The sequence below is a fragment of the Symphodus melops genome (assembly GCF_947650265.1).
Source record: "Symphodus melops genome assembly, chromosome: 14".
Taxonomy (NCBI): domain Eukaryota; kingdom Metazoa; phylum Chordata; class Actinopteri; order Labriformes; family Labridae; genus Symphodus; species Symphodus melops.
Window position 1 is genome coordinate 19,101,585 of NC_136704.1, and position 27,317 is coordinate 19,128,901.

General features: G+C 41.0%; 2 protein-coding genes across 2 annotated transcripts in view; one reads left to right on the forward strand and one right to left on the reverse strand.

Moving 5' to 3' along the window:
• rnf152 (ring finger protein 152) overlaps nucleotides 1-19,009 on the forward strand; it is a 42,317-nt gene extending 23,308 nt beyond the window's left edge. The window contains exons 2-3 of the mRNA XM_079361684.1: nucleotides 3,107-3,178; nucleotides 14,674-19,009. Coding sequence (XP_079217810.1) covers nucleotides 14,876-15,520 — 645 coding nt within the window. The 5' untranslated portion in view covers nucleotides 3,107-3,178; nucleotides 14,674-14,875 and the 3' untranslated portion in view covers nucleotides 15,521-19,009. The remainder of the gene's footprint in view (nucleotides 1-3,106; nucleotides 3,179-14,673) is intronic.
• Nucleotides 19,010-22,026: 3,017 nt separating this feature from the next.
• Nucleotides 22,027-27,317, reverse strand: LOC306834679 (E3 ubiquitin-protein ligase TRIM35-like). Its single transcript, XM_079360758.1, has 2 exons — nucleotides 26,465-27,317; nucleotides 22,027-25,051 (listed from the first exon to the last, which is right to left on the reverse strand). The coding sequence occupies exon 2, from the start codon at nucleotides 25,032-25,034 to the stop codon at nucleotides 23,616-23,618; it is 1,419 nt and encodes a 472-aa protein (XP_079216884.1). The 5' UTR covers nucleotides 25,035-25,051; nucleotides 26,465-27,317; the 3' UTR covers nucleotides 22,027-23,615.

Here is a 27,317-nt window from a genome sequence, read left to right on the forward strand (position 1 = left end):
TGATTTTCAAACCAAATGCAGTGTCGTTTTTAGTAAAAGGAAACAATTACATATGACAGATGGGTATCTGATTTGTGTATAGACCTGCCCAATATACGAACAATTTCAGAGAACATATTCCGACTGTTACCGAAAGGCAGATGTATTGTTACCACTAAAATTGGTACCAATTAATGCAGATAGCTAGCTTAAGCTTCATCTGACTGCATCAAAAGAGTTTTACAGGTTATCACGTCCAGGTTTCCATCCAACAGTTTACATGTGCACATGCTAAGTGTACATGCTACGTGTAAGACTTCTGCTATGTGCTTTTTCTCGAAAGCTCATAACGATTGAATTGCAAACAGTCATGCGTGCCTAATCTGATATAGCAACTTTATGGTTAAAAAAATAAGCCTTTCAGTTTTTGACAACTTTATTTATAACAAACTAAGATTTGCAGCCAAATCACAGAAGGAAAACAAACTAAACAAACTCACAGCTTTATTTGGACATTTGCATCAGACGCACAGGCTGCCAAGTGGGAAGCCCGATCATAAACATATGAATACGTTCACACGTAAATAACACCTTACATCTCTGGCCTTTGTCCATGTGGATTATGTACAGTAAAAAACCACATGGAGCGCATGCTCTTACTGCTGTTATTCGCCGTTTCTAAATCTCACCAAGTCTTGTTTTATCCGCATTATCCGTTCTGTGAAAAACATTGGAAAACAAATTGTGACACTGATACATTGGTGATATCGTTGAATAACGTAAAGGCAACCGATGTGTTGGTCAGGGTGTCTCAATGTGCATTTTAGTATTAATTGATTGCTGGGCGCCTTTTTACACCAAAGTGGATCCAACATAGTTGCTTAAAGATAATTTCCTTTCTTGTTAAAAAAAACAAAAAAAATGCTTTCACTAACTAAATTGTCCTGGTAAGATGTCTGTAAGTGACTGAACTTCAGTGTTAAATTGGCAGCCATTGATGTGCTCCTCCCAAGTTTCCTTAATGGGAACATTTCATTCAATTCAAACTCTTGCTTCTTAATTTGACAACTAACGTAAATGGGGTACATCATTGGATGAGTAATGATAATAAGAAGAGTAAAGTATCGTGATTGGAGAAAGACTGATGCCTCTGATTAGCTTGAAATATGTTCCAATCTTAATTTTATTTAAAGATTCCCCCCTTCCTCTAAACAGGTGTCAGCACAGTGACTGTGAGGTTGCCTCAGTGGGAATGTAAATTTTACGTGAGGCTGCCAGCACCCGTAGTTATCAGTTTGTGGTCAGCCCTGATGGATTTGTCTCGGTCTATCGGAGGAAGAGGACCTGACCTGAGACTTACCAGCGACTTGCCAATCAGAGTATCGACCCACTTGTGGTTTTTTCTTCCTCCTCTGCCTGAGGCGTCCGCACCAACATCAGTCTGGGTGAAATATTCCTCTCCTTGGCCGAGCGTCAAATGTGTCCTCACCCTCAGAGCTGTCTGTCTCACTGAAAGAGATGAGCAGTGGGGGGCGAGGAGGAGAAGGAGGAGGGGGACGGGTGTGAAAATAGCCGATGGAAGACATCACAGCCATTTCTCAAATCACGAGTGTAGTAGCAGGTGGCCTGGCAGTGGAAAAGCTCACTTGGCTCGGCAGTTTACAGCACATACAGTAAATCCTCCTGCTTACTTTACTGTAGTTTACAGCCTCTATAATGAAAACTGCAAGTTAGACCTTCATTTGCTCCATTTAGTGTTCCTTTTAACGAACATTTAACAACCTTTACCAGCTTCTTTTTGTCCTTCCAAGGACACTACAGCTGTTACTTAATGATTTCTGCTATCTATATTGCTGTTTCCCAAAGTCGGCCTTGTTTTTAGGATTTAATTTGCACTTGAAACAGAGGGATTAAATGGTCTTAATTGGTTTGTTCTTTAAAGGATTTAGGAATGTAATGAAAATTTGCTTTAATGTAGGCATGATTAGAAAGTCTCCAAGGACAGTTAACTTGGACTGAGACGAGCAGAAAGAGTTTACTCTTGCTGCTTAGGAGCACGATTGATTGATGATCACAGGGCGGTGATTAAAACTCAGTTTTGGATCCAATTTTTGCACCATAAATTACATTGAATTATGAGGCTATCTGGTATTAACAGCCCTATAAAACATCCTTTATATCCTGAGATGGACTTTTTACTGTTCATGCTGGTCATATTAATCATCCTTTGTGTTCGTCCAGTGTGCAGAGATAAACAGAGCTTACACTGTCCTAATGCGGCTGATCTCAGATCTGATGGTAAACAGGATAAATGTTGACTCTGTGTGTCTCTGTAATGTCTGCTGGCAGACTGTTTAGTGTTGATACACTGTGGATTACTGTCATCGATGCAGCATGCTGCTTGTTCTTGTAGTTGCTCCAAGTTTCCGAGGTTCTGTTTTAAATGTGATTATTGTTTGGCAGCGAGGCTCAGTTGTGTGAACGGGATTTTCAGCCTCTTATTGTCTGGCAAAAGCATCAAAACACTTCATCACCTAACCGCTTCGTGGTGGTACTTGAACCCTTCTCCAGTCCTTTGATAATCATGTGTTTAATTAGCATCCCCAAACTTAATTGCATTACAAGGAACGTAGCTGTTCAAAATCAGGTTTAAAAGGGGTTTGAGACAATCAGAGCTAATTAGAGAGAGTGTCAGTCCAAAAAGAAAATAACCCACCACTGAAATAAGACAGTGGTGGGTTATTCAGCAGGGAGGAAGTAAATACATGAAGGTTAAACCTACAAGTGTAGAACACACAGTATATTGCTGTTTAATGAAAGGTCAAGGTTCTCTATACCAGGGCTGTCAGCGTTAACCTGCTAATTGCACTGTGATTTTTTTTTTTTAAAGATTTATTTTTGGCCTTTATTATAGAGGGAGGAAAGTGGACAAGAGTGGGAATATGTGAAAAATGCACAAAATTGTCTCGTACCTTTTGTAATGTTCACCTGAAGACATCAACGTGTCAGACCCAACGTCTCAGGTTACTCCAGAGAAACGTGTTCAAACGCCTCTGGCCTGTTGGAGAGTAAAAACACTTGATGGTGGTTGTTAACATGTTGTCTCTTTTATGTTTTCTTTCCAAAGGCTGGATACTGCCGTCCCTTCATCGCTGGAAAGACGATCAGACCAAGTTGAACTGAGTTTCTTCCAGTTTGGGTAAGTTCCTTTTGTGTGTTAAAATCCTCTTCTACTAATTAAGAACATTTAAAAAAAACCAAAAAAACAAGTTTTATTATCTGCATTAACTGTAGTAGGAGTTAGTTGATATAGCTCGACTGTTTCTTTCCCTCTTAAGTTAGCGACCAGTGGCCTCCAACAAGCTACCTGTTGGAGACCACTGGACTCGAGTAAGGACCAGCTTCTCACTTTCAGCTTCTTACTTCACCATTAGATCATCTCAAAGAACAAAGCCTCTTTGAACTGAGCGCACGAACCAACTGACAGCCAACCAGTGTCCCCAATACTTACACTAAAATCTACTTTGTATATTAGCAGACATTCTCAACAGCACTATCCCGGGGTATATCGCTCTTTAGCGCAGTGATGAGTGCTCACACCTTTTTTAAAACAGTAAAGAAAAACTCACATTTAAATATCTGCTACAAATAAAGACTTTGTAAGAAATCGAGTTGTCAGAAAGTGAGAAAAGAATCAAAAATAGGCAGTTCGTCAAAGAAATATCGCTTCAAGGAGGCGTATCTGTTGTTTCCTCAGGCATGTTTTTTGATTCTTTTCGTCTGACAACTTACTTTTCCTTGTTAAATAACACGCACATTAGTGTGTGTGTGGGACTGCTTCGTGATGTAGATGTCATTTCTCTGGGATTGCCTGTAATTAAGATGTCAAAGTGCCAGCTGATGACACTGAGGTGTTAACGGTGACAGTGCTGACATGAAACAGTTTGAGGGCAACTCTAAAAATGAACCCTCTCCGTCATCTCGTCACTCTCTCTCTCTCTCTCTCTCCACCTCCGGCCCTTTTTTTTTTTTTTCCTCTCTCTTCTCAGAGAACCTGGGAGCGAGGTTTGTGACAGAGCAGTCGCGAGACGACGCTGTCTCTCCCCGAGCAGTCTTCAAGATCTCTCGCCTGCGTTTCAGATTGAGTGAGAGACTCTTGAAAGCGTTAGCCGGAAGCGTTGCCATGAGACGAGGTGAAGGTTGAACAGAGGATAGTGCATGTGATGAATGTGGAATCGTCTTTTTTTTTTTTTTTTTGGAGCATCCAGTAAACGTGTAATAACTGCGTCCTTCCGCCGATTGTTTACCTGCTGAGCTTCTTAAAACTCAAGCTGCTCCTGACTTGTCTTCGTGTTCCCCTCACGCACACAATCTCCTGCTGTGCTGCTCGTCGATGTGCAGATGATCTCATCCTCAGTCGGAGGACAACAGGTCGGGTTGCGTTCGCTACCTGCTGCGTCGCTCCACTCACTGACAGACTTCAGCAGCTGCACAAAGAGGCACATTATTAAAACCTGCCTTCTCAGGTTGCCTCTTTGCTGGGAGTGAGTCTTATTTACCGCCTACAAAAAAGCACAAACTCAGACGCCCAGGCAGATTCAGCAAAAGCAGACAAAAATCGGAGAAAACACATCTTAACTCAAACGTCTTTTCGGAGCCGCTTCGCCCCGTAGAAACGGAGCCCCGAGGCCTGTCCTTAGCAGTACATTTTTATCACCCTCTCTGTGGTGAAGTCTCTTACTGAATAAGTGAATCAGAGTGTTTCGGTCTTCAGATATACTTCATCTGAAGGAACGAGAGCCGCGCTCACAAAATGATTTCTGGCATGAAAGAAAAAAGCACATTAAGGCCTCTGGTGAAAGTTGTGAGTCATCTAAAGACCACTTTCACTTCACATCTTTGTTTTCAAAATGTGCTGAGCTGAAAATGGACACAGAGTGTTGAATGCTGTTCTCTCTTACAGCGATTTATAAATACTCCACATTTACAGATTAGCTTAATTAAAAGTGTCAGTGTTGTTTGAAGTTCGAAGCAGCGCCGCGATGCGTCTCCTTTATCTCAGGTCTCCAGGATCTTCATTTGAATCTGGAAAATGCAAATCGGTCCTCCGGCGGCAGTAACCACAGTGCTCACCTCTTTCATCTGCTCTGAAAATTGCACATTTTTCTCCGTGTAGACACGCCTTTCATCAAAGGGCGGAGAGGGACGGTAGAGAGTTCTTGCACTCTGTGTGACCTCTTGCAGGATTTATGGTCTAATGTGCAAGAAAAGGCAATAATTCACACACATGTGCATGGAGGTTTTGTGAGCTCAGATTTACAAACAAACGATGATTCAAATCTCCTTGGGTAATAGAGAAGCAATAATGATTATTAAGATAGTTCTCTGATGCTAATCTTGACATTTCATCGGACTTATGGTTTTTTTCGCCGTGTATCTCAATTATGATTAATTAAAATCTTTTTAAAAATTTACTTATGACAAAACATCAATACTTTTAGCAGTTTTAATTGATATTTTAATTGATATTTTATTGATTTTAAAGATTATAATGGAGAATGTGATCATTAAGGCCGTTTCAGACCATTTCTCCCACAGAGCTTTGAGGTTTAAACAGTTGTTGGGATCTTGACAAAACAGGGGCCGACTCCTAATAGTGTGTGTTTGAGGATAGTCTGACCAGAGAGGAAATTCAATCAGCGCTGCCTCTCTCTCTCTTTCCATTTCCTTTTGTGAATTTGTTGTTAAGTCAGGAAAAGGTCTTCTCATGTCAAATATTGGCTTTAGAGAATGAAACCGAGTACCTGGAGAGTTGTGCTGGATGAACACGACTGTCCTCTGCTCACCTCTACTTCAACGGGTTTGGGCGTCGTCCCAGCGGTGCAGGCGATGGCGTCACGCTCGGCTGAATTTGTGGGGTCGAGCTCATCGAACAGCCTCGGCAGCTCTGACGCTCGTTGGCTCCTCAGGCTGGAAATTGCCATAATGTGTCCTGCAGTGGTCGGCTGCACAGGCCTCTATCAGGGGCTCCATCTGTGCTGAGACCACACACACACACACACACACGCACACGCACACGCACACACACACGCACACACACACACACTCCCTAACACAATGCATCGATCGTCATACACTGTGGTGGTGAATACACAAGCAAACTCAATTAGGACCATAACAAAAGAGCACTTAGTTTTATCAGACAAGTTTCAAGAAGCTAGAAACACAAATAAACCAGCGGTGAAAAATGTCACAATAACATTTTAATGTACCTCCCTTAATGAACATTATTGTCCTAAATCTCATTTTATTGTAGACTTTATGTCACCTTTAACCTCCATTTCCCTTTTATATCCCAAAAATCTCAGATGAAACCCAAAGTGGAAGGATAATCGTGTCCACAGGCTTTTAGTCACAAAGTTTAGACCCATGTTGTCATAAGGGAGCGGAGGGAAATAGTTTCAATTGCTTGGGCCGTCAACCCCGACAGCAGCCACAGTCCATGCACTGACTCTGACTGTTTTTTCTGTAATAGTTCATTTTGATGAATACTTTATTTTGACTGCAATATATCATAATGGCGGCCACACTGTGACCTGTGATGGACACCCCATCGGGCCAAGTACAACTTTCCATTCACTGATCCCAGCCTACAAAACAGCCAATGAGGGCCTGAATTGAAAGGAGGGGCCAGCCCCTGTTCTGATCCATACCCAGCAAATTGCCAGTTATTTAAGACATAAATACTAAAAGAGCTCATTTAGGAATACACTGAATCTAATTCAGCAGATTAGTGTATTTTTGCTAGCTTGCTTCTATAATAAATAGCTGTTGGAATAGTTAAAAACTGCCGAAGTTGCCACGATGACGTATCAACTTTTGATACAAACCAATTTCACAGAATTTTATACTCCAAAAGAGGACGGTGTGACCAAAAGTAAACGGTGCAGCAATGCTAATGTTAGCTTCCTCCAATTTGAACCTTTGTTATACTAAAAAGTCTGCCACGTGAGGACACAATATTTTGAGAGATCTTTTTCTGTGATGGCTACATCCTGATAGTAGTTAGAGTTCATTTCCTCCTATTCTAATAGAATTCTAATATAATTAATTATGTTATATGGGTATATTTGCAATAGAGCGTGTGCAAAAAGTGCAAATGAAGTGTGTGTGTTCTGTGCTGTTAGAAGTTTATGTTACATGTATACAGACATTTGTGTTGTGCTATATGTGGTGTTCTCTTGTGCCAAGGTGAATTTCTCCTAAGGGAGACAATAAAACTAACTAACTAGCTAGCTAACTCGCTCACTCACTCACTCACTCACTCACTAAAAGCCTAGTCCCTTTTCTGAACTTAAATGTAACTCTATGGTAAACCCTAAAAGACTGAATCCAGAATAGTGTGCTTGAAGAAGTGATGATCAGCACATAGGCACACACATCCAGACTTGGCACTGTAACCTCAGTCAAGGACAGACGTTCTCTCCCCTTCTCGCTTGAGCAGCTATCATCAAACGTATATGAAAAATGAGCTGCGGTTTTAAGTTAATTGATGGAGGACTGTGGTGCGTAAAAAGCAGCCTGGCTCTCTGTAAAGGAGCTGCTGTTCTTCTTCAGTCTCAGGCAGCAGAAATGCTAAATGTAGCTGCTAGATTTACTTAGAGATGTTGACTGCCGTCCAAATATTTGATGTGTGGGTGAGGAAATAAGGACACAGTTTAATATGCAGATGCTTGCTCAGCACGCTGCCCACAGCCAGGACTTAAAGGAGAGCACAATTGAATTGACATGTTTGTTTTTGCAGGAGCCTTTATGGTTCTATAAAATATCTCGCGTCCGAAAACATGCATCACAATAACATCGATTCCATTTACTGAAATGTTTGAAAAGTTATCCAGTATAAAGGGAAGATGAAAGATCGATTGTATATTTTTGAATATGCAATTAGCATTAAATCAACTCATACAACCACTTTCTCACAGCACAAAGCATTTATCTGCCATCTGAAATGAATAAATGTTGAAGTATAATGGAATTTATACATTCATGATGTCATGAATGGCATGGATAGACTTTGAATCATGCTGCTTAATTCAGTTGTTTGTTACTGTATATTAAAGGTGAGGTAAAGGAAAAAAACCAAATGTATACCTTTCAGTGTTTCTGGTGTTTTATCATCTGCTGCGAGAAAGCTTGTGGAAAATAATTTCTAATGAAGCGACATGAATGAAAATAGAAATGTCAAAGCAATTTACTTGAATGATTGGCTTTGGACCAAGGACCACTTGGTGCCACTCAAGTAATTGTATGAGAGAATTTATCTTCCTCTTCAGAGAACGGCTATATCCAATGGTCCTACATACTCTGGAAGATTTTGTAATGCAGGGGGATAAAATGTGCAGTAAAAATAATCGTAAACTTCTGTTATTATTGCAGGTTTAACCAATGCAGAGACCAGTAGTCACGCAGTTAATCTCAGCGTCATTTTCTAAATGGTTCTGCACAGACTCCATGTAGGCTGCTTGTGTTCAGAAAGAAGCCTCCAACTGAATGATGAAATTAAGTGTCCTCTACATGTTCATGTATATTAGTGGTAGTTTTTTTTTTTTTTGCTTGAAATTGGAGTGCATGGAGTTTATAGTTTTGCAAGTGCAGGAGTGTCCTCCTGACCTTGTGTGGTGGAACAGCAATTACTTTAAAAGGGAAAAAACAGGCACATGTCGGGTATTCACACAGCAATAGACAGTGATATGTACTTCCATCAAGTTCAGCTGAGTTAACAAAGGGTATTGGCTTTTCGCAGCCTTATTAATAATCCACTGTCTTACCATTGTTTTTGGCAGATATGCAAGAATCATTTCAGCTTCATAATTGTATCATAGCATATCGCCTGTGTTCTCTAATGTGGATTTTTTTTGGCGCTGGTTGCGCACATTTTCATTACAAAACCAGTGCACTTCGGCATTTTCATCACTTTGCGTCCTGAGTGCGAAAAAAAAAAAAAAAAAAACCTCCATGGGTGTGCTTCTGTCTGTGTCAGTTATTTTTAACTTCTGTCTGTGAGGACAAGTGAACTCACTCTTCAGCCGATTGTGTGTGGAGCTCCCCAGGGAATGAGTGTGTGAGTTTGGTAACTCTCTGTGGACCAGAGGCATGTTGGTGTGTTGGAGGCCGTCACTTTGCATCATTACTTAATCATACGTCCTTCCCTGAACCCCTGATGACTCCACAAAAAGACTGGTAGATTTATTAAGAGGCGTGCCTTTACTGAAACAGACAAAAAAAGAACTCAGAAAACACACAGAAACGAACTCAATAAAAACTTTAACTTTTCTCAAACGTTTCTCCTGTTTTTGATACATGGAATAAAACCCACCTAATTTTAGTCGACATGTTGGGTTATCGGCTCCTGGATCTTCTCATGGCTGTGTTTTGTTGTGTTTCTCTGAAGCTGTGATAGAAAATGGGTCACAATCTGAGCTTTTATTCAGGTTGCCCTGGTTGTTGCTCAGTTGAACCGATTAATCTTATTGTTAAGACGTAGCACACGTTGCTCTTCGTGTTGTTGTTTCATGACCTCAGAATCACGAGTGCTATTTTCTTCACCTTCCGAGGAAATAAAAACCTGCTTGGCTAGACTTTCATTTTTTTGCCTCAAACAATCACCTTCAATCTGAGCGACTACCGTGCCTTCAAAGAGGCAGAGCGAAAAACATTGAAAGCAGCACTGGGAGTTATGCTCGTCAAGATTCATACAACTGCAGAAGAGAGAAGGAGAGGGCCAATATGTTTCATATTGTGGGGTCTAAAAGTGAAACAGGTTTTTGGAAATGCTCCAGTAGATTTCTTCATTCTGCTGTTACTAGAGCTGGAAAATCAGATCAAAGTAAACTTATTCAAAGAACTTTATTTGTCCCTGGGGGGCAATTCAAGGGCACACAGAGCAATAAATGAACGACAGTGCAGCTATACTGAAACATTTAACCAAGATAAGAGCCAACAAGGAATGAAGTGTCACAGAGGAATAAGTGTCAAGAGTGTCGGTACAAAGTTAAAATACAAAAGTACAAGGTTAGATGCAAAGGACAGTAAAGAGTAAAGTGTCGAGATGTTAGTTAGACCCAGAGGACAGCGGTGGAGTAAGATGTAAATGGCCTTATATGCCATATGCCTGTAAACAGATGTACGCAGACATGTGAACAGACATGCTATTAAATATTCTTCATTTTACCATCAATTGCTGATATATATCTAATTGTTTTTATTCTTTTTTTTTTTCATTTTTACCTTTGACCTATTTTTTCTGTCCTTTTTATCCAGTTTGGTTAAAACTGGGACATGGAATTATCTGTTCTGTTAATCTTAAATGCTACACTTTAAACTTCTGAAACAGGGAAAAAAGCAGATTGCTGCTGTCTTTCGGAGCCATGTATTGAGGCTCAGTCCTCGCGCGGGCGGCCCGGGTTCGCGTCCGGCCTGTGGCTCCTTTCCCCGCATGTCTCTCCCCACTCTCTCTCTCTGATATCCACTTTCCTCTATAATAAAGGCCAAAAATAAAAATCTTTAAAAAAAACAACAAAAAAAACAGACACCTAAAGGTACTTTTTGTGGGCATACTTTGCTGGGGACAATTTCATTAGAGATTGCTTTGCAGCCATTTTAGCCCGTAAGTATCGGAAACCACTGAAGCGATTCCAAAACTGATTTTCTTTATTATTCAATTAGTCATTTAAATAAGTGTGTTTTAATTTAGCCCAAAAGTTCAAAATAAAAATGAAACAAGTAGTGTCTCAATTTAAAAGTATTAGAAGTCCCCTTAGTGATATAAACATAGTTTGTGGTTGTATCCTGATGGAACCAGTTTGTCAAGTAGATATTTTTTAAGGAATTTCCAAAGTTCCAAAGAAAGTACCACTCCTTTTTTATTTTTTTATTTTAAATTTTGATAAAAAATGTTCTTTTACCCATTGCTTAAAAGAAACAGAGAGGAAATGTTTTGCTATTGGATATTGAAATGGATAGGCTTTGCTACTTTTGATATACTTTGTAATCTAATCTTTCTCTTAATCATGGGAACTAATCAATACATCTGTTAACAAATAATTTAAATTTAGAGCCAAAATACAACATACCAGTACTTGCTGTAAAAAGATGAATTTGTGATGTGTTTTCCTCTTAAAAACATATTGTGGGCAAATATAACAGTTCTTTGCCCATTTTGAGTAATAACAGCAATTTGTTTAATAGACAACTTAACACCTGTGACTTTCCCTTCACTACAAGATGTTGCCTCCTGTGAATTGGTAATTGCTCTGGTTAATAGTTTTCTGTATTTCTTTGTATTTGTAATGAGGTTTTTTTCTGGTATTTGGCATATAAAAAATGGGGATTAACAAAGAAATGGATTGGAAAAGACAAAGGGGAAAAGAGTAAAAAAAAAACCTGTTTAAAGATGTGAGGAATGGATGTAAACTAGAAGAGGAAAGGCTTCTGAGTCAAAAGAGAAAAAGGTAGAAGGAAAGAGAGAGAGAGACTGTGTGTATGGAAATATTGAGCCACAAAGCATTTATGTCAGATCAAAGCTAATCCTTATCTTAGGGGAGAGGATTCAGTAATTCTCAGGGCTGTCTCGCCCCCTCAAGGGCAGGTTTCTTCCTCTGCTCTCAGCTCCCTGTCCTTGCATCCCTCTCTTCTCCCTCCTCCATAAAACTGCCGATGCTCTCTTACTCTTTGACACGGTAACGGTATGGAGAAAATAGGTCAGCTTGTGCAGAGCAGAGTGCAGAGCGAGGAGTAGGGTTCCCACGCGTCCTGAAAAACCTGGAAGACAGTTGACCAATTTTCCAGTCATGGAAAATGTTTCGATGTTCTTGAAAATGATTTAAACATTTTCCCTATGTCCCAAGGGCAAAATAATGTTAAAACCTATTGTGAGATATTTTACACGTAAATATAGCAGAAATCCAGTGTATTCTCTGAAAATAACTCTGAGTTATGACTGTCTTCAATGCGTGTGACACCTGCTGTCGGTGATGATAAACGGACTACTCGAAACGCTTTTACACTGCAGGTCACACCAACCCATTCACACTGATGGCTCCTTATATGGCCCATCAAGTAACTAATTCCTTTCACACACATTCATACGCCTCTGACGCAGGTGAGCAATTCGGGGTTAAGTGTCTTGCCCAAGGACACATCGGACATATTGCTCGCAGGAGCTGGGGATTGAACTAAGAGACGATGACTCCGCGTCTACTCCGTGGTTACATGGACTGGATGGCCGGTAGTCACATCTCCTTGCGTATACAAGTTGTTTAATTGAGGGGATTAAATACAGACTCAACCTAATTAATTCGCAGAGTAACTTTCACTTAAAGGAACATATTCGAGCTAATTTGTCACTGAAAATGTTCTGGAAACCTGGAGAAGGCTGGAGGATGGCAGAGTCTGGCCTCAGGACCTGACAATCAGGAGGAGGAAGTGTTTTACCTGGTGGTGAGGGTGGGGGGGGGGGGGTCATGATTCCGCCAAGGGCAAAAGGAGACGTTGATGAAGCTGGCGACCACAGAACGACTGCGAAGTTGAACAGACTAATGAGGATTCACTCAAGTACTGTCAGAGGAAAAGTACCACCATCTGTCCCATAAAACCGCTGACGAGTCGCAAATTTGACCTTTTAAGGATCTTGGTTCTATTTACAGTAACCGTGTTCAGTAACCACTTTCAATGTTGAGTTTTAGATCTATTCATGAAGCACAACACGTTGTATGAGCAAAGTGTCTCCAATGAAAACTTGATCAAAAGTCACTTGCCCTTTTGCTATTAAGAGCCTGCACATAAATTCTGTAGAATGGACCTAATGTGCAGCGTTTTCCGTAGGTGGGGGGGGGGGGGGGGGGGGCATGTTCTCCTAGCCAAATTACATTGGTTAAGCAAGTCGTCCTAGGACATGAGCAGTTCACTGCTTGAAAGCAGTTTGAGGGTTTTGAGGTGGCTTCTTAACCCTGAAAAGAAACACTTGGAATTGCTTGGACTGCCCAATCAGGATGATGCTGGACGCCACCGACGCAGGTTCAATGTGTCAATAACCAAAAAGAAACCTCTGGGCAGATCCATAACTTGTCAGTGGGAGAATATGAGAATAAGTATAAGTGTCCAGTGAATGCTTTAAGAGCTGGAGGACACAACTATGGCCAAGGACATCCTTGCTTAGCTTGCTGCAGTGACCTTTAAGACTAAGATATTGGTGGATCAATCGATAGAAAGCTTTCAGGAGGGGACTCAGGTTAGATAAGCAGTATCTTTGTCGGATTTCAATTCGATAAGCACTATCAAAATCTAAACCTTGCCTTGTTTGTGTTTACCACCACCTCGGCTAGAACGTGATCTTACTCCTCCAAATGGACCAAAATAAAGGGACTTTAGACGGAATACACTGCTCTGAGCCTGCCTGGTGTGAAAACAGTCTTATCTCTCATTGCCACATCTGTTTCCCCATAGGGCACCATGAGCAGTTTAATTGCCTGAGATCTTGTTTTTGATATAGGACGGAGATGTATGGTGTCGCAGGGCAATCAGTGGTCACCTTTCCCTGTTTTTATCACCTCTTTTTCTCTGCATCTCTCTCTTTCTCTCTCTCTCCTCCGTTTGTCTCACTCTTCTCTTGATGCGGTCTGCCCACGTTCTCGCCTGGAGGGACGTTGGCTCTGTCGAGATTGCAGAAAGAGAGAGGGACGAATCTAGTCGTCTTTCGTCCTCAGCAGTTTTCACACTTGACAATTTGGGTAAAAAAATAAAAAATACAATAAAAAATCAGCAGGGCCCTGTTTGGTATTCATTGTTTCCATGGTGCTATTTTGACAGGGTTTAATCATCTGTAAAAGCCAGCCATCACCGCTTCCGCATGGATTAACACGGTAGAAGTGATTATGCAAGGAGTAGGAGGAGGAAGAAATTGTTTATGGAGCCTGTGGCCCGAAGTAGACGGTTAAAGGTACTCATCACAGATACAGAGGCAAAGGGTCTCATGAACTCGCCCTGACTTCAGGCAGCAGAAATGTATAATGTGCTGTACATAACAATGACTCTCATTAGGTTCCTCATTATGCATTCTTTTACTCATGTGCTTCCCTCAATCAGAGCTCAACTTTAGTTTACAGCAGAGGAAACAGTCATTTGTGATGTAAATCATGTACAGTATACTTCTATTTTTACGGAATATTTTGAAACACTGGACCAAGACCTGAAAAATGAATGTTAGTGTCAATATATGTAAATATGATGTTTTGCATTTCCATCATAATTATTCAAAAAGGAACACAGTATCTGTATCTTTGTTTGCTTGTTTTTGTGACTTTTCACCTTTTAGAGTGAGGATCATTTCAGTTGGGTTGAATACATTGACTTCAACTTGGTTCTATATTAGAGTGGCAAATTCCAAGTTGGAAACCATAAGAATGAAATGTTTATTTTTTCTCATTGGCACCTAAAAGTGATTACTATTATTGTTGGAAAAATATATCTGCGCATGAATAGGTGGCTTTCTTTTTGTGACCATTTTACTTCACTTTAATTTCTTGGGTTACCAGCTAGCATCAGGTGCACGGCCAGAGAGGTCGCATGAACTTGAAGTAAATACCAACAGGTGCTAACTGCGATTTCTCTTCTGTTTATTTTCCCTTTGTCTTTCAGATGATTGACCGTCTTTCCAACAAATTGCTGTGGCGTCATTGAAATGTCGTGGGAAAAGGCCAGCTAAGAATTGGCCCATTTGTAGCTTCGTTTGGATTTCTTCAACCTTTCTACAAAGCCTGTTTGACTGAGTCACTTCAGATAAATTGCTGTTTGCTGTAATTCGGTCTAATAAAGGACCACCTAACGATCTTCAACAAAAATGGAGACTCTTTCCCAAGATTCAATCCTGGAGTGCCAAATCTGCTTTAACTACTACAGTCCCCGTCGGCGGCCAAAGCTCTTGGATTGCAGACACACGTGCTGCTCGGTGTGTTTGACCCAGATGCGCAGCAGCCAGAAAGAGATTCGTTGTCCCTGGTGCCGCGGCGTCACTAAGCTCCCGCCTGGCCTGTCCGTCTCCCAACTCCCAGATGACCCGGACATCATCACTGTCATTGCCATCCCTCACGCGTCTGAGCACACACCGGTCTTCATCCGACTCCCCAGTAACGGTTGCTACATGCTGCCGCTGCCCATCGGGAAAGAACGGGCGCTGGGCTTACCAGGGGAGCTGGGATGTCGATTCCTTCCTGGCAGCCAGCAGAAGGGGGTGACAGTCGTCACGGTCCCCGAGCAGCAGCCACTGGGCCTGGGTATTAGTCTGGAAGGCATGGGGATGGGGTTAGAGGGAGGTGAGAGTGATAGGAGAGTTAGTCACCCGGTGGGAGCAGGAGGGAAGGGCTCCACGTGGTCTGGCGTGTGCACAGTTATACTTGTGGCGTGCGTGCTGCTCTTCCTCCTGGGCATCGTGCTGCATAACATGTCCTGCATCTCCAAACGCTTCACTGTCATTTCCTGCGGCTGAGGGCAGGGAGGAGGCTAAACAGACTGCCGCGGACTCCCCTGGACCCCCACGGATAGCCCTGCCTCTCCTCAGAGCTGGACTCTGCTGAGGAGAGGGGACACATGACGGGCATCTAAGGAAACAACAGAGCATCATAGGGAGAAACGGATAAAGAAGAGGGTAGGGTGGAGATCCACAAATGGTCTGCCATGCCCCATTTTTTTTTATTGTGAAGACTAAAGTAAAAATGGAAATAGAGATACAAATCGTCACTGTCCCTGAAACTCCCTTCCTCTTTGTCTCTTTCCATTTTCTTTGAAGAGCACTTTGGGAATTATTCCAGAAAAAAGGTTTTTGGCCAGCTGATGTGTTTTTGGCGAAGGTCCGACGCGACACTCACAGCCTTTTGGATTGCCTGTTTCGTCTGTGGTTGGTAGAAGTACATCCGTTATCATAGTGTTGTTTAGCCGAGTGTCTGTTCCAAGTGCAGCGTCTCCAGCTGGTGCAGCAGTACAAAGAGTTTGGACTTGGCTGCTCTCTGTTCTCTGATGCTGCAGGAATTAACTGTGCAGGATTCACGTCTGGCTCTGTTTGAATCACCGGGGGAAACTTCATATCAGGACAGCTTTTAGTGGATTCTATTTCTCCTGCAACACAACCTGTTCTTATTTTTTTTTTTCTATTATAAGGGCGTTGTTTGATGAAGAGCGAAAAAAAAAAAAAAAAGAAGTCAAACTGTGGATTGTATTGTTCTTTCATGCCAGCAGAGTAGTCTACAAGCCAAAACTAGAAACATTAGAGCTAAACGACAATTTGAACTTCAGGAATAGCCCTGAAAAAGTACGAAAAGGGGACATTTGTGAAAAATCATGTTTGACTGACCTTTGTGTTTTCAACCTCGCAAATGTCAGCATTTGTAATTTTTTCTTCTATTTAATATTATTTCATATTCAATATAATTTGTGTTCTTACAAAATTGCTTAAGTCGCTCAGAATGCCAATTTCTTTATTAAATGGTCTGTCACAAAAGTTATCACCGTTTCTGTCTTTGAAGATGGACCGAGTTTTTGTGGAGCCTTCTTGTACGATGCTAATTGTCTAAAAGCTGACTTGAGGACCCGAAATTGGCTGAAAAATACTTTGAAGTATGAAGTGTATTTTTGTTGTCACACACATGCAAAGTTCTTCAACTGTCCATCTCATGTTCAGCCTGCCCTGCTGACCACCATCATCCTCTCATAACACACCTCCAGCTTTCACCTGGCCCTCACCAGCCCAGCCATTATCGCCCCTCTTTATCTCAATAATGTGATTAATTAAAAAAAAAAAGAAAAAAAAAGGGGGGGGGGGGGGGACGGACGGCCTTGGGCTCCACAGTGCGATGGTGTGTTGGGTCAGAAGTGGGCGGGTGCTGCAGGGTTCCAGTTATCGACGACCATATTGATAAATCTCTTCTTAACCACTATCTCTCTCACAATCCTACGAGATGGATGTTGCGCTTTTTTGTCCACTTTTTATACCTCGAGGCAAGCAAGGTGTCTGTTTACTGTGTGGTTAAAGCAAAGGAGTGTACAGCGCACACAAACAGGGTGAACTCTTTTGTACAGCAGTCTCGTCATGTACAGAATGATTGTAATTCCTTTTGTCTTTCGCTATAACTTCTTTGTTTACATGTTTTGTTTTGTTGATAGATGCATTCTGGTTGAGATGAAAAGATATAAACACGCTATCTTGGACACTTCAGAGCACTCAGAGTGGACGTGACACACCAATAACACGAAGGCTGAATAATTACTAATAGAGGAATATGCTGTGGCAAAATGTTTTACGATATCTCTCAATACATGTTTGAAATATCCCCAATGTATGAAATACAACTACATGTTAGAAAATGTGGATAATTTAACCATTGGGAGTCAGAAATGTGAGTTTTTCTTTTTTTATTGTGTTAAAATGTAGGCTTTTTCAGTCTAGTTTGATTCCTCATTTAGTATCCTTATGCTGCATATAATCAAAAGTTTTTTTCAGTTTTTATTATTTTTTTTTTTAAAGTCATATTTGGCATCATTTTGCAACTTGTACTGTACCAAAAACAGGAAAAGTTTTGACATCTAATTGGAATAAATCAAAACGTATGTGAGGCTTTTGGCAGCTCAAAGCTTCTGCACAGAAATATTCTGCTGTAAAAGTGTTCAGGCTACAATAGGGCAAATGTTTGTTCTGCAAATGCAGCGAAAGGAGGAGGGGTCACGTTGAGAAGAAATGGCCCACGGAGGACGCGCTGCTGGTTGCAGCTCCTTCAGTTGATATGAGACTGTTTAGAAAGCCTTATTCAAAGTGCGATGCTCCTTCACTCAAATATTTTTAGCTCAGAATACTCTCAGGTCTTTGAGCTCTAGAAAAAAATCAAAACACATTTTCTCTTGAGTTTGAAGTTGTTTTAAGGGAGGTAAAACCGACAAGAACACTCTTGACATCAAGAGAAAAGAAGGTGAAAAAAGGCCATCAAACTTCAGCTTTGTACATTCTGATACATGACAACAATCTTGTGATTAACTTTCATATGGTTTAAAATAACTGTACTACACAAATCAGAAATCAAGAATGTAGAGGAACTTCCTGTTGTCTAAAATGTGTTTTGTGGATGTATGTCCCTCATCACGAAACACTTCAGTTTATCCGGTAGACAGTAGAGGAAAACTGGTGACTCAGCGGTTTTGTTTCAAGCTCTTTTCACAATAAATAGTCACCAACAGATTTGGCTGCAATATTTCTGGCACAAGTCTCCAATGAGCTGTGGATCTCGCTGATAGGAAACGAATATAGCCATCATCCCCAATCCACATCACCAACTCACCTGTCATTTATAGTATGTCAAGGATGTGACCCAAACACTGCAAAAGCCATCTGTTGTAAGAAAAATCACTTTTTTTGTGTCAGGGATTTTGCAGAAATCACTTCGGACCGAAGGAAAACAATTCAAATCTGCTTTAACAGATCGAACTGTTAAAACTGGTTGGATTTAGTGTGATTTCTCACACATTAATGGTAACTAAACCTGCCTCTTTTTTTTTTGCTTTTCACATTTCCCGGCTAAATGAGACATTCTCCACTAAAAGGTAAAAAAAAAAGGATGATACAGAATATTCCTAACACCTGGTCTTCAGTTTAGAGGTCGGTTCCTGTTGGTCTTTTCAGCTCCATGACATTTTTATGTGATTTAGAAGAACAACATACATCTGAATCTCCTTCTTGTCCTTTGTGAAGATGTTTTGTTTTTGTTAGGTTTTTTTTTTTCAGAATCAAAAACTGCCCTGTTTTAACATTTTTCGTACAGCGATGACTGTAGACGTTTAGAGAGGAGGCTTGTCATTTCTGTGCCTGTGTGTTTGTAAAAATACAGTGAAGTTCCTGTTGTAGTATCCTGTTTGTGTCTGGTTTAACGGCGGCTGACGACACAAGCAGCAGCTGTTTTTTTCTGGTGCAAAAATAAAGCAAACCTTTATTCGAGCAAGGACTCCTGCAGCCTTTATTCCTTGAATTACAATTGTTTAACTGGCTTCTTAATGCACCTTCTCCAGCTTTAATATTAATGTCCGAGAAATAAGCCACCACTTCCACTGCTTTGTATGAGAAAAAGTCCTCACCAAAGCGATAACAAAAAGCTTATTTCTTGTAGCTCTATTAGTCAAAGTCACATATTGCATGGGTGACTGAACTTGGTGAAAAGCTGGCGCTCTCTGTTTACCCTCAGGAACTTCTTTTCGCCTCAAATATTTATTGATAAAGTGTGCAGGAGGTAATTAACGCTCCCCAGGGAATGGTTGCAGCTGGGCCTCTATTTCCTCTTTTTCTCCCAGGCAGCCGCTAATGATGACCAGCAGCACACTCATCATGGACTGCACAGACTCAACCAGCCGGCTCTATCTACTCTTAATGATGGCTCCTTTACTTTAATGGCCACAGAACTCGAGTGCAGTATGGACCTCTCGATTTCCAGATTTCATCATGAATCCATAATTTGTATTATTTTCCAGCTTCAGTCTGGTTCATTTTTGTGCGCTTGCAACTTGAATTCATGCTCGTGTGCAAAGAGTCATGTATTGTATTTTATGACGATCGAGGACACGAATATGCTCCTTGTCAACATGTAGGACTTTTCCTTGTGTGTTGATTTATCCTTCTCGATGACACGATTTCTAACTCAAACGCATTGCTGATTATGTGCATGATTGATTCAAGTCATATTCATAAATTCCAGTGTTTTCTCTGGAACGAGATGCATTATGAAATAGTAGGAAGTGTCGTCTCATATCACTACAGTATTATGCTCTCGAGGATGTTTCATGAATTCTTGGCGTGATCTTCGGGGACGGTCGTCTGTTTAAGCCCTGCAGCAGATGAGACTGCTTTTCCTCTCACTGGGAAAAAAAAAAGTTATGGTTCCTATTTGTAGGAGGCAGTGTTGGGTGACAGTGTGCAACAGAGTGAGTAAAAGCAATATCAATTTTTCAGAGAACAGTCCTACAGTATGTCAGGCAGCTTAAAACTTAAATATTTGAAAGGATTAGAGGACAAAGTTCTTTGTCGTAACTTTACAAAGATAGAGAATCGAAAACAGCAGGAGAGAAACACTGAATGTGGTTTCAATTAGAGCGCTAAACAGAGCAGGTACTGCAGTCTTGAACTTGACACTCTTAACAGAAATAATAGCCATTTAATGACAGCAATAGTGAGTCTTCTAATTAATGATGAATTTGAGAATGGCCCAGTCAATGACTTTAGCGCCTGATTCAAAGATGTTTTACCAACAGTACAAGTCAATTTGTGGAAGACTTTGGAGTGACTTTTTGTCGGTCACCGAGCGTAAATCATTGAGGATATGAATTTTGAGATTGTTCCTCTGTATTTGGGAACTATTAAAGATCATTCATTCAAGTTTTGAACCAAACATTGTTTGTAAAAAAGGTCCAGCAGTGTTTTTCTTAAGTCACTGTAGACGAACACTTTCAGTGTCTTCATAACTTTGCTCTATAGAAAGTGTCTTCACATACTGCTCTGTGGCATGGTTGGGCTGTTTCATGTCTCATAAAAACAGGCGAGCAAAACCAGTCAAAGTGCCAAAGAAGTTGATCGGGGTGAAGCAAGCTCAGCTGCAGGACATTTATAGAGTATGTCATCAGTGAGGCTGAACAAATCATTAACGGTCCTGAGTCCCCTCTTTTGGTTGGGTTTGATCTTCCTTCTGGCTGTGGTTAGAAAATGCCTCGATCCAAAACAAATCCAGACCCTTATTGCAGCTTATTCAGAGAGACATGATCCCCAAAGTTGCTCCAGCTGGCCGTTCTCACCTGCGATGATCAAACAAATTGAAATATGGCCGCTCGGGGAAAATGAACGCCCACTCAGTGGCCAAATTCAGCACACAGACGAGGAGGAAAGTTAATTCTGTTACACGTGTGATTGTTCCTTTGGAGTGCAGGTGTGGGGAATGACAGATTAATGAGCACGTTTGCACTTGGAGGTGGGTGCACCTTCATACATATAAATCTAGTTCTGTTTGAGGTCCAGTACAGGAACGGAGGGCTGGTGTTTCTTGAAATTAAAAAGACCCTTATTCCATGCTCATGAACTTCACAAACTGAGGACAGAATCAGAAGTACTTTATCAATCCCAGGGTTTGTTACCGCTCTAAGACGCAGTACAGAAGGAGGAAGAATCAAAACACTAAGACTGTAAAAATAAAATATAGATAATTAAGTAAGCAGTGAAATAAGTACTAAAATAAGCAATGAGCATTAGTTGGACTGGAAGTACATGTCAGTCTCTCCACAATGATGCAAAAATTTGCCCAGTCCCCATGAATTCTTGGCGACCTTGCAATTTTGTCCAATCACCACAACCTTTCTGCAAATTTGACCAATCAAAATAGTTCACCCCACTAGTTTCACCAATCATAGCAGCCAAAAACAGCGAGCTATACGTCACTAAAGTTCAGTACGTTTTTTTGGAAATCAGGCATTTTAGGTCTGTGAAATCCTGGAGGGACTGACAAGTTAGATCTGTGTCTGCAGATATTTCCTGCCAACATTTACTTCATGTGTGCCTGCTGTTGCCAAGGTGATTCCAGACGCTTTTTGCCAATTTGTTCAGGTACATTTTGCGCGGGGGGGGGGGGGCAATCGCATAATCAGCTCGCGGTTCTGCTCTCGCCATGCGATTGTGTGACTAAAGAAATGAGGTCTAAATCAGCCTGAAATCATACATCATACACCCGGCTTTAGCTGGGTCCATTAGTTTTAGATTAAATGGTTATATACAGATTGAAGTGATTTTTTTTTTGTAGCTGTAGGTATGAACTGTGAGTGGGATAAGTTTGCATCAGATAGACTGATCCACCCTCAGGATCACTACCTCAGTCCTCGTAGTGCAGAGACACATGGACTTCTGTTCACATAAAAACCAGTCAAATAAACTGTGAGATTAAGATTCCCATCCAGGGATAAAGAAGAAAAACATCCACAAACTTATATCTGTACACAGCTTTATTCACTTTAGACACAAGCATGCCGACATCAGTGGTTAAGAAGACACAAAGCATTATATAAAATGTATGTACTGTACGATGCATTCCAGTCAGTGACTCCAATGCAAAACAAAATCTCACTTAAGAGTACTGCAGTAGCACAGGCCGTGTAGGATGTACAGAGGAGACGTTCAATATGTGCAAAAATGAGAAACAAAAGAAAAACAGAATATTTATACCACATCTGTCCTCCATAAACAATAAGCACATAAACAAAAAATGAGAAATCAACATTAGTTTCGTAAACATTTGTAGAGGTAGTCAGTATAGATAAGTTACCCTTCATAGAGTTAGGGATCGCAGAAATAGAAACATATGTGAAGCAAAGGTTGACATGGTGACTTTTCAGTACCTTCAATTTCTCCTACTTCTCTCATCATGCAACCCAAGAGCACCGCTTACAAGACTCCCCCTTCCTTTCCAAATACAAACTCTCATTCACCACATCTCCACTATACTGCCCTACAAAGGCAAAGAGCAGTAACTACGCCAACACTAAAACTGAGAAAAATGGCCTCAAAGTTTTCATGCTGGCCAATCAAACACGTAGTAGGTAGACAGTGGTGATGGATTTCATGTTGTATCTTAATAGCACAGAATATTTTACAAAAAAAAGACCATTAATTTGACCATTGACCTCTAATATATAACATTGACCTCTGTTGAATTTATTGTATGTTTTTTGTTTTTTTGTTATTTTCAGTAGTGAATGAATATCTATAGGTTGATGATATTGACACTGCTTAGTAAAGTATCTTTTGAAAATCATTGCAGTCTGTCGACTGTCCTTCCCGGTTCAAAATTCTAGAATTCTTCCCATAATCATTTTCAACAAGGTAAAACATTTTTTAAACATTTTTTTTTAATCAACCAATAATTATTTTCACAAGCAATATGTATTGTTAAAAAAACAGCACTTTCAATTAATACAGTACAATCAAAATCTTTTTGGCTACAACTATGTCTGTTCAAGCTATCATAATATGTTTAAAATCATCAGATCATGAAAATATCTCTGAGATTGTTAGGCAAAGTGAACCTCCTGCGTTTTGCCTTTTAACTTTAACAATGTAGTTACTGCGGTCTGCCTTTGGTTGTTGCTGGAATGTGCCAGCGACAACCAAAGGCAGAACGCAGCAACTACATGGTTAAATCCTGGTTAACTGCAGTTACTGCGTTTTGCCTTGGTGGTAGGCTGGATTTTGTAGTAACTAACTGTAGTGTAACTAAAAAAAACTAAAAAATAAAAAAAAAACTTGAATTTCCCTCGGGATCAATAAAGTATCTATCTATCTATCTATCTATCTATCTATCTATCTATCTATCTGCAAATTTGACATGGTTATTTCTCCGAAACGGGACAAAATTGGAGCTAGTGGCTTTGTCTCAAGATAAAGGTGTTGCTGTAAAGCCCATTTATAGTAAAAACCCAATTTCGACAAAATATGCGTTTTGCCTTTGTAGGGAAGTATACTACAAACACTTTCTGAAAAAACAAACAAACAAAAAAAACGTTGTACAAACACTCCTTCACATGATTTCACCTTCAGGTGGGTTAGGGTTAGGTGTCACGCTGATCTTCACAGGTAATATCTTCAGCTCACCAGCATGACAAAAGAAAGGGAACATCTTTCGAGTGAAAGTGTGTTTGATGGTGTGTATGTGTGTGTTAGTGACGGAATCCGAGAACGACAGCTGTCCTTCGTCGAAGTCCACGTTCACTCGGATCTTTTGGACTGGAGTCTTGGCTGCGAGAGCAGTAGACGAAGCCGGTGAGCATACTTTGTATGCATCTCTTTTGAAAATTATCCCTATAAAATTAAACCACATGCTTCTCTTTATCTGATCTCTCGCTGGCAACACGCCCAGGGACCAGCACTTACAGCCCCCGATGTCTACATCCCAGCTGTGGGTCCCTGAGGTGAAACCCTCGGAGCCCAGGATGCAGATGGGGGTCTCCAACCTCTCTGGATTATCAGGAACCTGCTGAACCGCTACTGCTGCTCTCACGCTGGTCAGATCTGCAGATGGGATCAAGTTCATACCGGCCGTGTTTGGATCCAGGATCACGGGCGAGTACGAGACCACGTCCTTCATCTTAATCCAGACGTTGAAGCTCAAGTTGCCCAGATGTTTGGCGGCGTCTAAGAGCGCTCCTGGAGGCAGCTGGGGCTCCGGCAGCTGGGGCTCCGGCAGCAGACAGCGTTGCCGCACTCTCTCCGCTGCGGCCTTGTAGTTTTTCAAGAATGAGATATCGCCGGCTCTGAGCTCGTCCTCGGTAGCTCTGATTGTGTCTGACAGAGCTGATATCTCTCTGTTCAGAACATCCACCTCCTCCTTCATCCTCTTACACTTCTGCTTCGCCTCCTTCGCCAGCGCAATCCGCCTGGCCTTCTGTTCCTCTTCTAGAAACTGGTGAAGCTTCTTAAACTGTTCCTTAATCAGCGCATCAGCGTGTTGGGCTTTGGTGGCAATATTTATCACCATTTGCTCAAATTTTTTTTTTACCTTTTCCAAATCCGTTAACTTCTCTTTTAAGGGCTGCAGGTTTTCCTGAAGTTTCCCCCTCGGTTCTTGTGCAGCTTCGTCGACGGGTCTGAAACTGTGGCTGTTGTGCATTTCTGAATCTCTACAGATGAGACACACCAGCTCCTCATGATCCAGACAGAACAGTTTGAGTTTCTCGTTGTGCAGACTGCAGAGAGCCTCTGAATTCCTGTGATCTCTCTCCAGTAAGAAGGCTTCACACAGGTTCTTTAACACCAGACTCACGGGAGGAGTTTTCTTTGAACATATCGTCTTACAAACGGGACATTCTCTTGGTTTCTGTCTCCACCAGCTCTGCAGACAGTCTCTGCAGAGACTGTGGCTGCAGGTCAAGACGACAGGATCCTTGAAGACGTCCATACAGATCGGACAGCAGAGATCCTCTGCCGAGTGTGACGCCATTTCGTCTCTGAGTGAATCTGAAGACAGAAAAAAAAAAACAACAACCAAAAAACAGTTAAGATGTGAAGCTGTGTTTCCCCTCCCTGTGGTGGGATCAGGTTCAGTAAGCTCAGTTAGGTGCATTTTAAAATGACGCCCTCGTGTACAGAATTTCAAATCTCTTGAAGTTTTAAAAATTACTTTCCAACCATTTAAAAATGTCCCTGTCGTTTCTGAACGCACACGTCCCTCACAATCAAGTGCAACCGAATTACTTTACTCAGCCAACTCAGCAAATAGCTAGCCAACTATTTCACTATCACACACACACTCCCTCAGCCGTTAACACATGGACTCCATACATTCATGACCTCGACTGGCGTCCCGTCCCCCTGCGTATCCACTATAGACTCCTTATTATCGCCTACTGAGCCCTCTATGACCTTGCTCCCTCCTACCTGAGCTCCTCCCCTGGCTTGTTCCACCCACATTTTGATTGTTCCTCCACACAGTGGGTAGTTCAACCCTCTAACAGCGAGTCTGCACCAATACAGACACACTGAACAAGTCACATCTTTTATTGTTTGTCTGTACATTAAGGTTCCAGGTAGGAACAAACAAAAAACACTTCATCTAATAAACACCTTTAATTAATATAGAATATATTAATAATAATATAGAAATAGTACTGTCTTCAAGATGTAAAAGACAGGCCATTATAATCAGGATCTAATGGAAGATTTCTGTAGCTCAATCAAGGTCATCTTTATTGTCAATTTTTCAACATGTGCTGGACACGTTTCTCTCTCACCCGCGGTGTTAACTAACATTAGAAAGATTTAAAAAAAATATATGCAATATAACAGATAGAAATGGAAGTACAGATTTATAAAACATTCAAGATACAGTGCAAAGAAAAAAACCAGCAGCAACAACAAAGATGCATGGACTTGTATTAACCACAAGTAAATAAATATAAGGCACTAACTTAGCGAATGGAATAATAAATATTTGTTATGGTATTTAAAGGGTCCTGCTGTTTTTAAAGTGACGTGTTCATTTGACAGTTAGCCTAAGTGTTTACAAGGACACATCTGATGAAAAGTATGACATTTAAAATGAATGAAATAGTGACGTCAGAGAAAGCTCCTCAAAAGGAGTGTGGCGGGAGTCTATGGGCGGGAGCGGATAAGGAAAGTCCCTGGATATTAAATGGTTTATCAACCCACTCCATCCACGCAGGTTTTCGACGGTACTTAATGTGCACTCAAACTAGCAAAGTTAGTGAGTTTAATCACAATTACCTCCCTGCTGGCCTGCACTCATACAGCACTAACCTGAGCAAGGTTAGCTCAAAGATACACAACACATGAATGGCTTCACGTAGATTACTTTCCCTTTAAGTCCTAGTAAGTTTTTAGATAAAGTTGGTTAAAGTTGAAATACTTTACCTTTTCTAGAAGCTCTGTGGTCCTAGTATTTGAATACGTCAAATGTTACTCCAGTTTGTCTGTTCTCCACCTCTATCCGCTTTATAAAGACGTTATATTTTACGCGTACCTACCGGTGTGCCGACTCAAAGAGGAGGGAAAAACAAACAAACTGTTTCCTGTTTTGTCTCTGGTGACGTCATCAAAGAGGCGGAGCCTCACGTAGCTCACGTGATCAATCTTAAAGTCAACACAAGTTTATTTAAAGGGCACCATTCACACGTGGAAAAAGTGCTTTACCAGATTAAAAAAAACGAACACTTTAATTATTATGAAACAAAAATAACACATTGAAAATAACTTTTTAAGATATATGCTCAACATGTGTTTTTTGTAAACTTAAAATGCCTCCTGCCCAGGCTCAAGTCTTCTCCTGAGGTTGCTTTATACCATCCCCCATATTAAAAATGCCTTTTAAAGTCAACTCGCCAGGTGCACTTATTTGTTTGTGTCCTCAAACCCTGTATGTAGCCGACACATGCAGCTCTCCCCGAAACTTCAACAGTGTTTAAGTGTGAAGTGTGTTTCAAGTGTATTCTCACTGTAGACAATATTAGTTGCAATATTTTATCCAATCAAAAACTCACTTGTCAGGCCCACTTGTTATAATAATAAATGAAATATAAAAGATTGATATGAATTGCTGCCAATAGCACAATAGCATTCACAAGTGTTTCTAAAAGGTTCCAAAGGTAAACAAGGTTTCATTTGAGAACACACAAAAAAAAAGTGCTATGTAGTTTAAATGGATACACGGTCTCCCATGTGTTTGTCTCATTTCTTCACAGAGAATGTCCACAAGGTAAAGGCACAA

Bases quoted from the DNA above. Each gene is read 5' to 3' on its own strand.
- LOC306834679 (XM_079360758.1), bottom strand. From the start codon at position 25,034: ATGGCGTCACACTCGGCAGAGGATCTCTGCTGTCCGATCTGTATGGAC.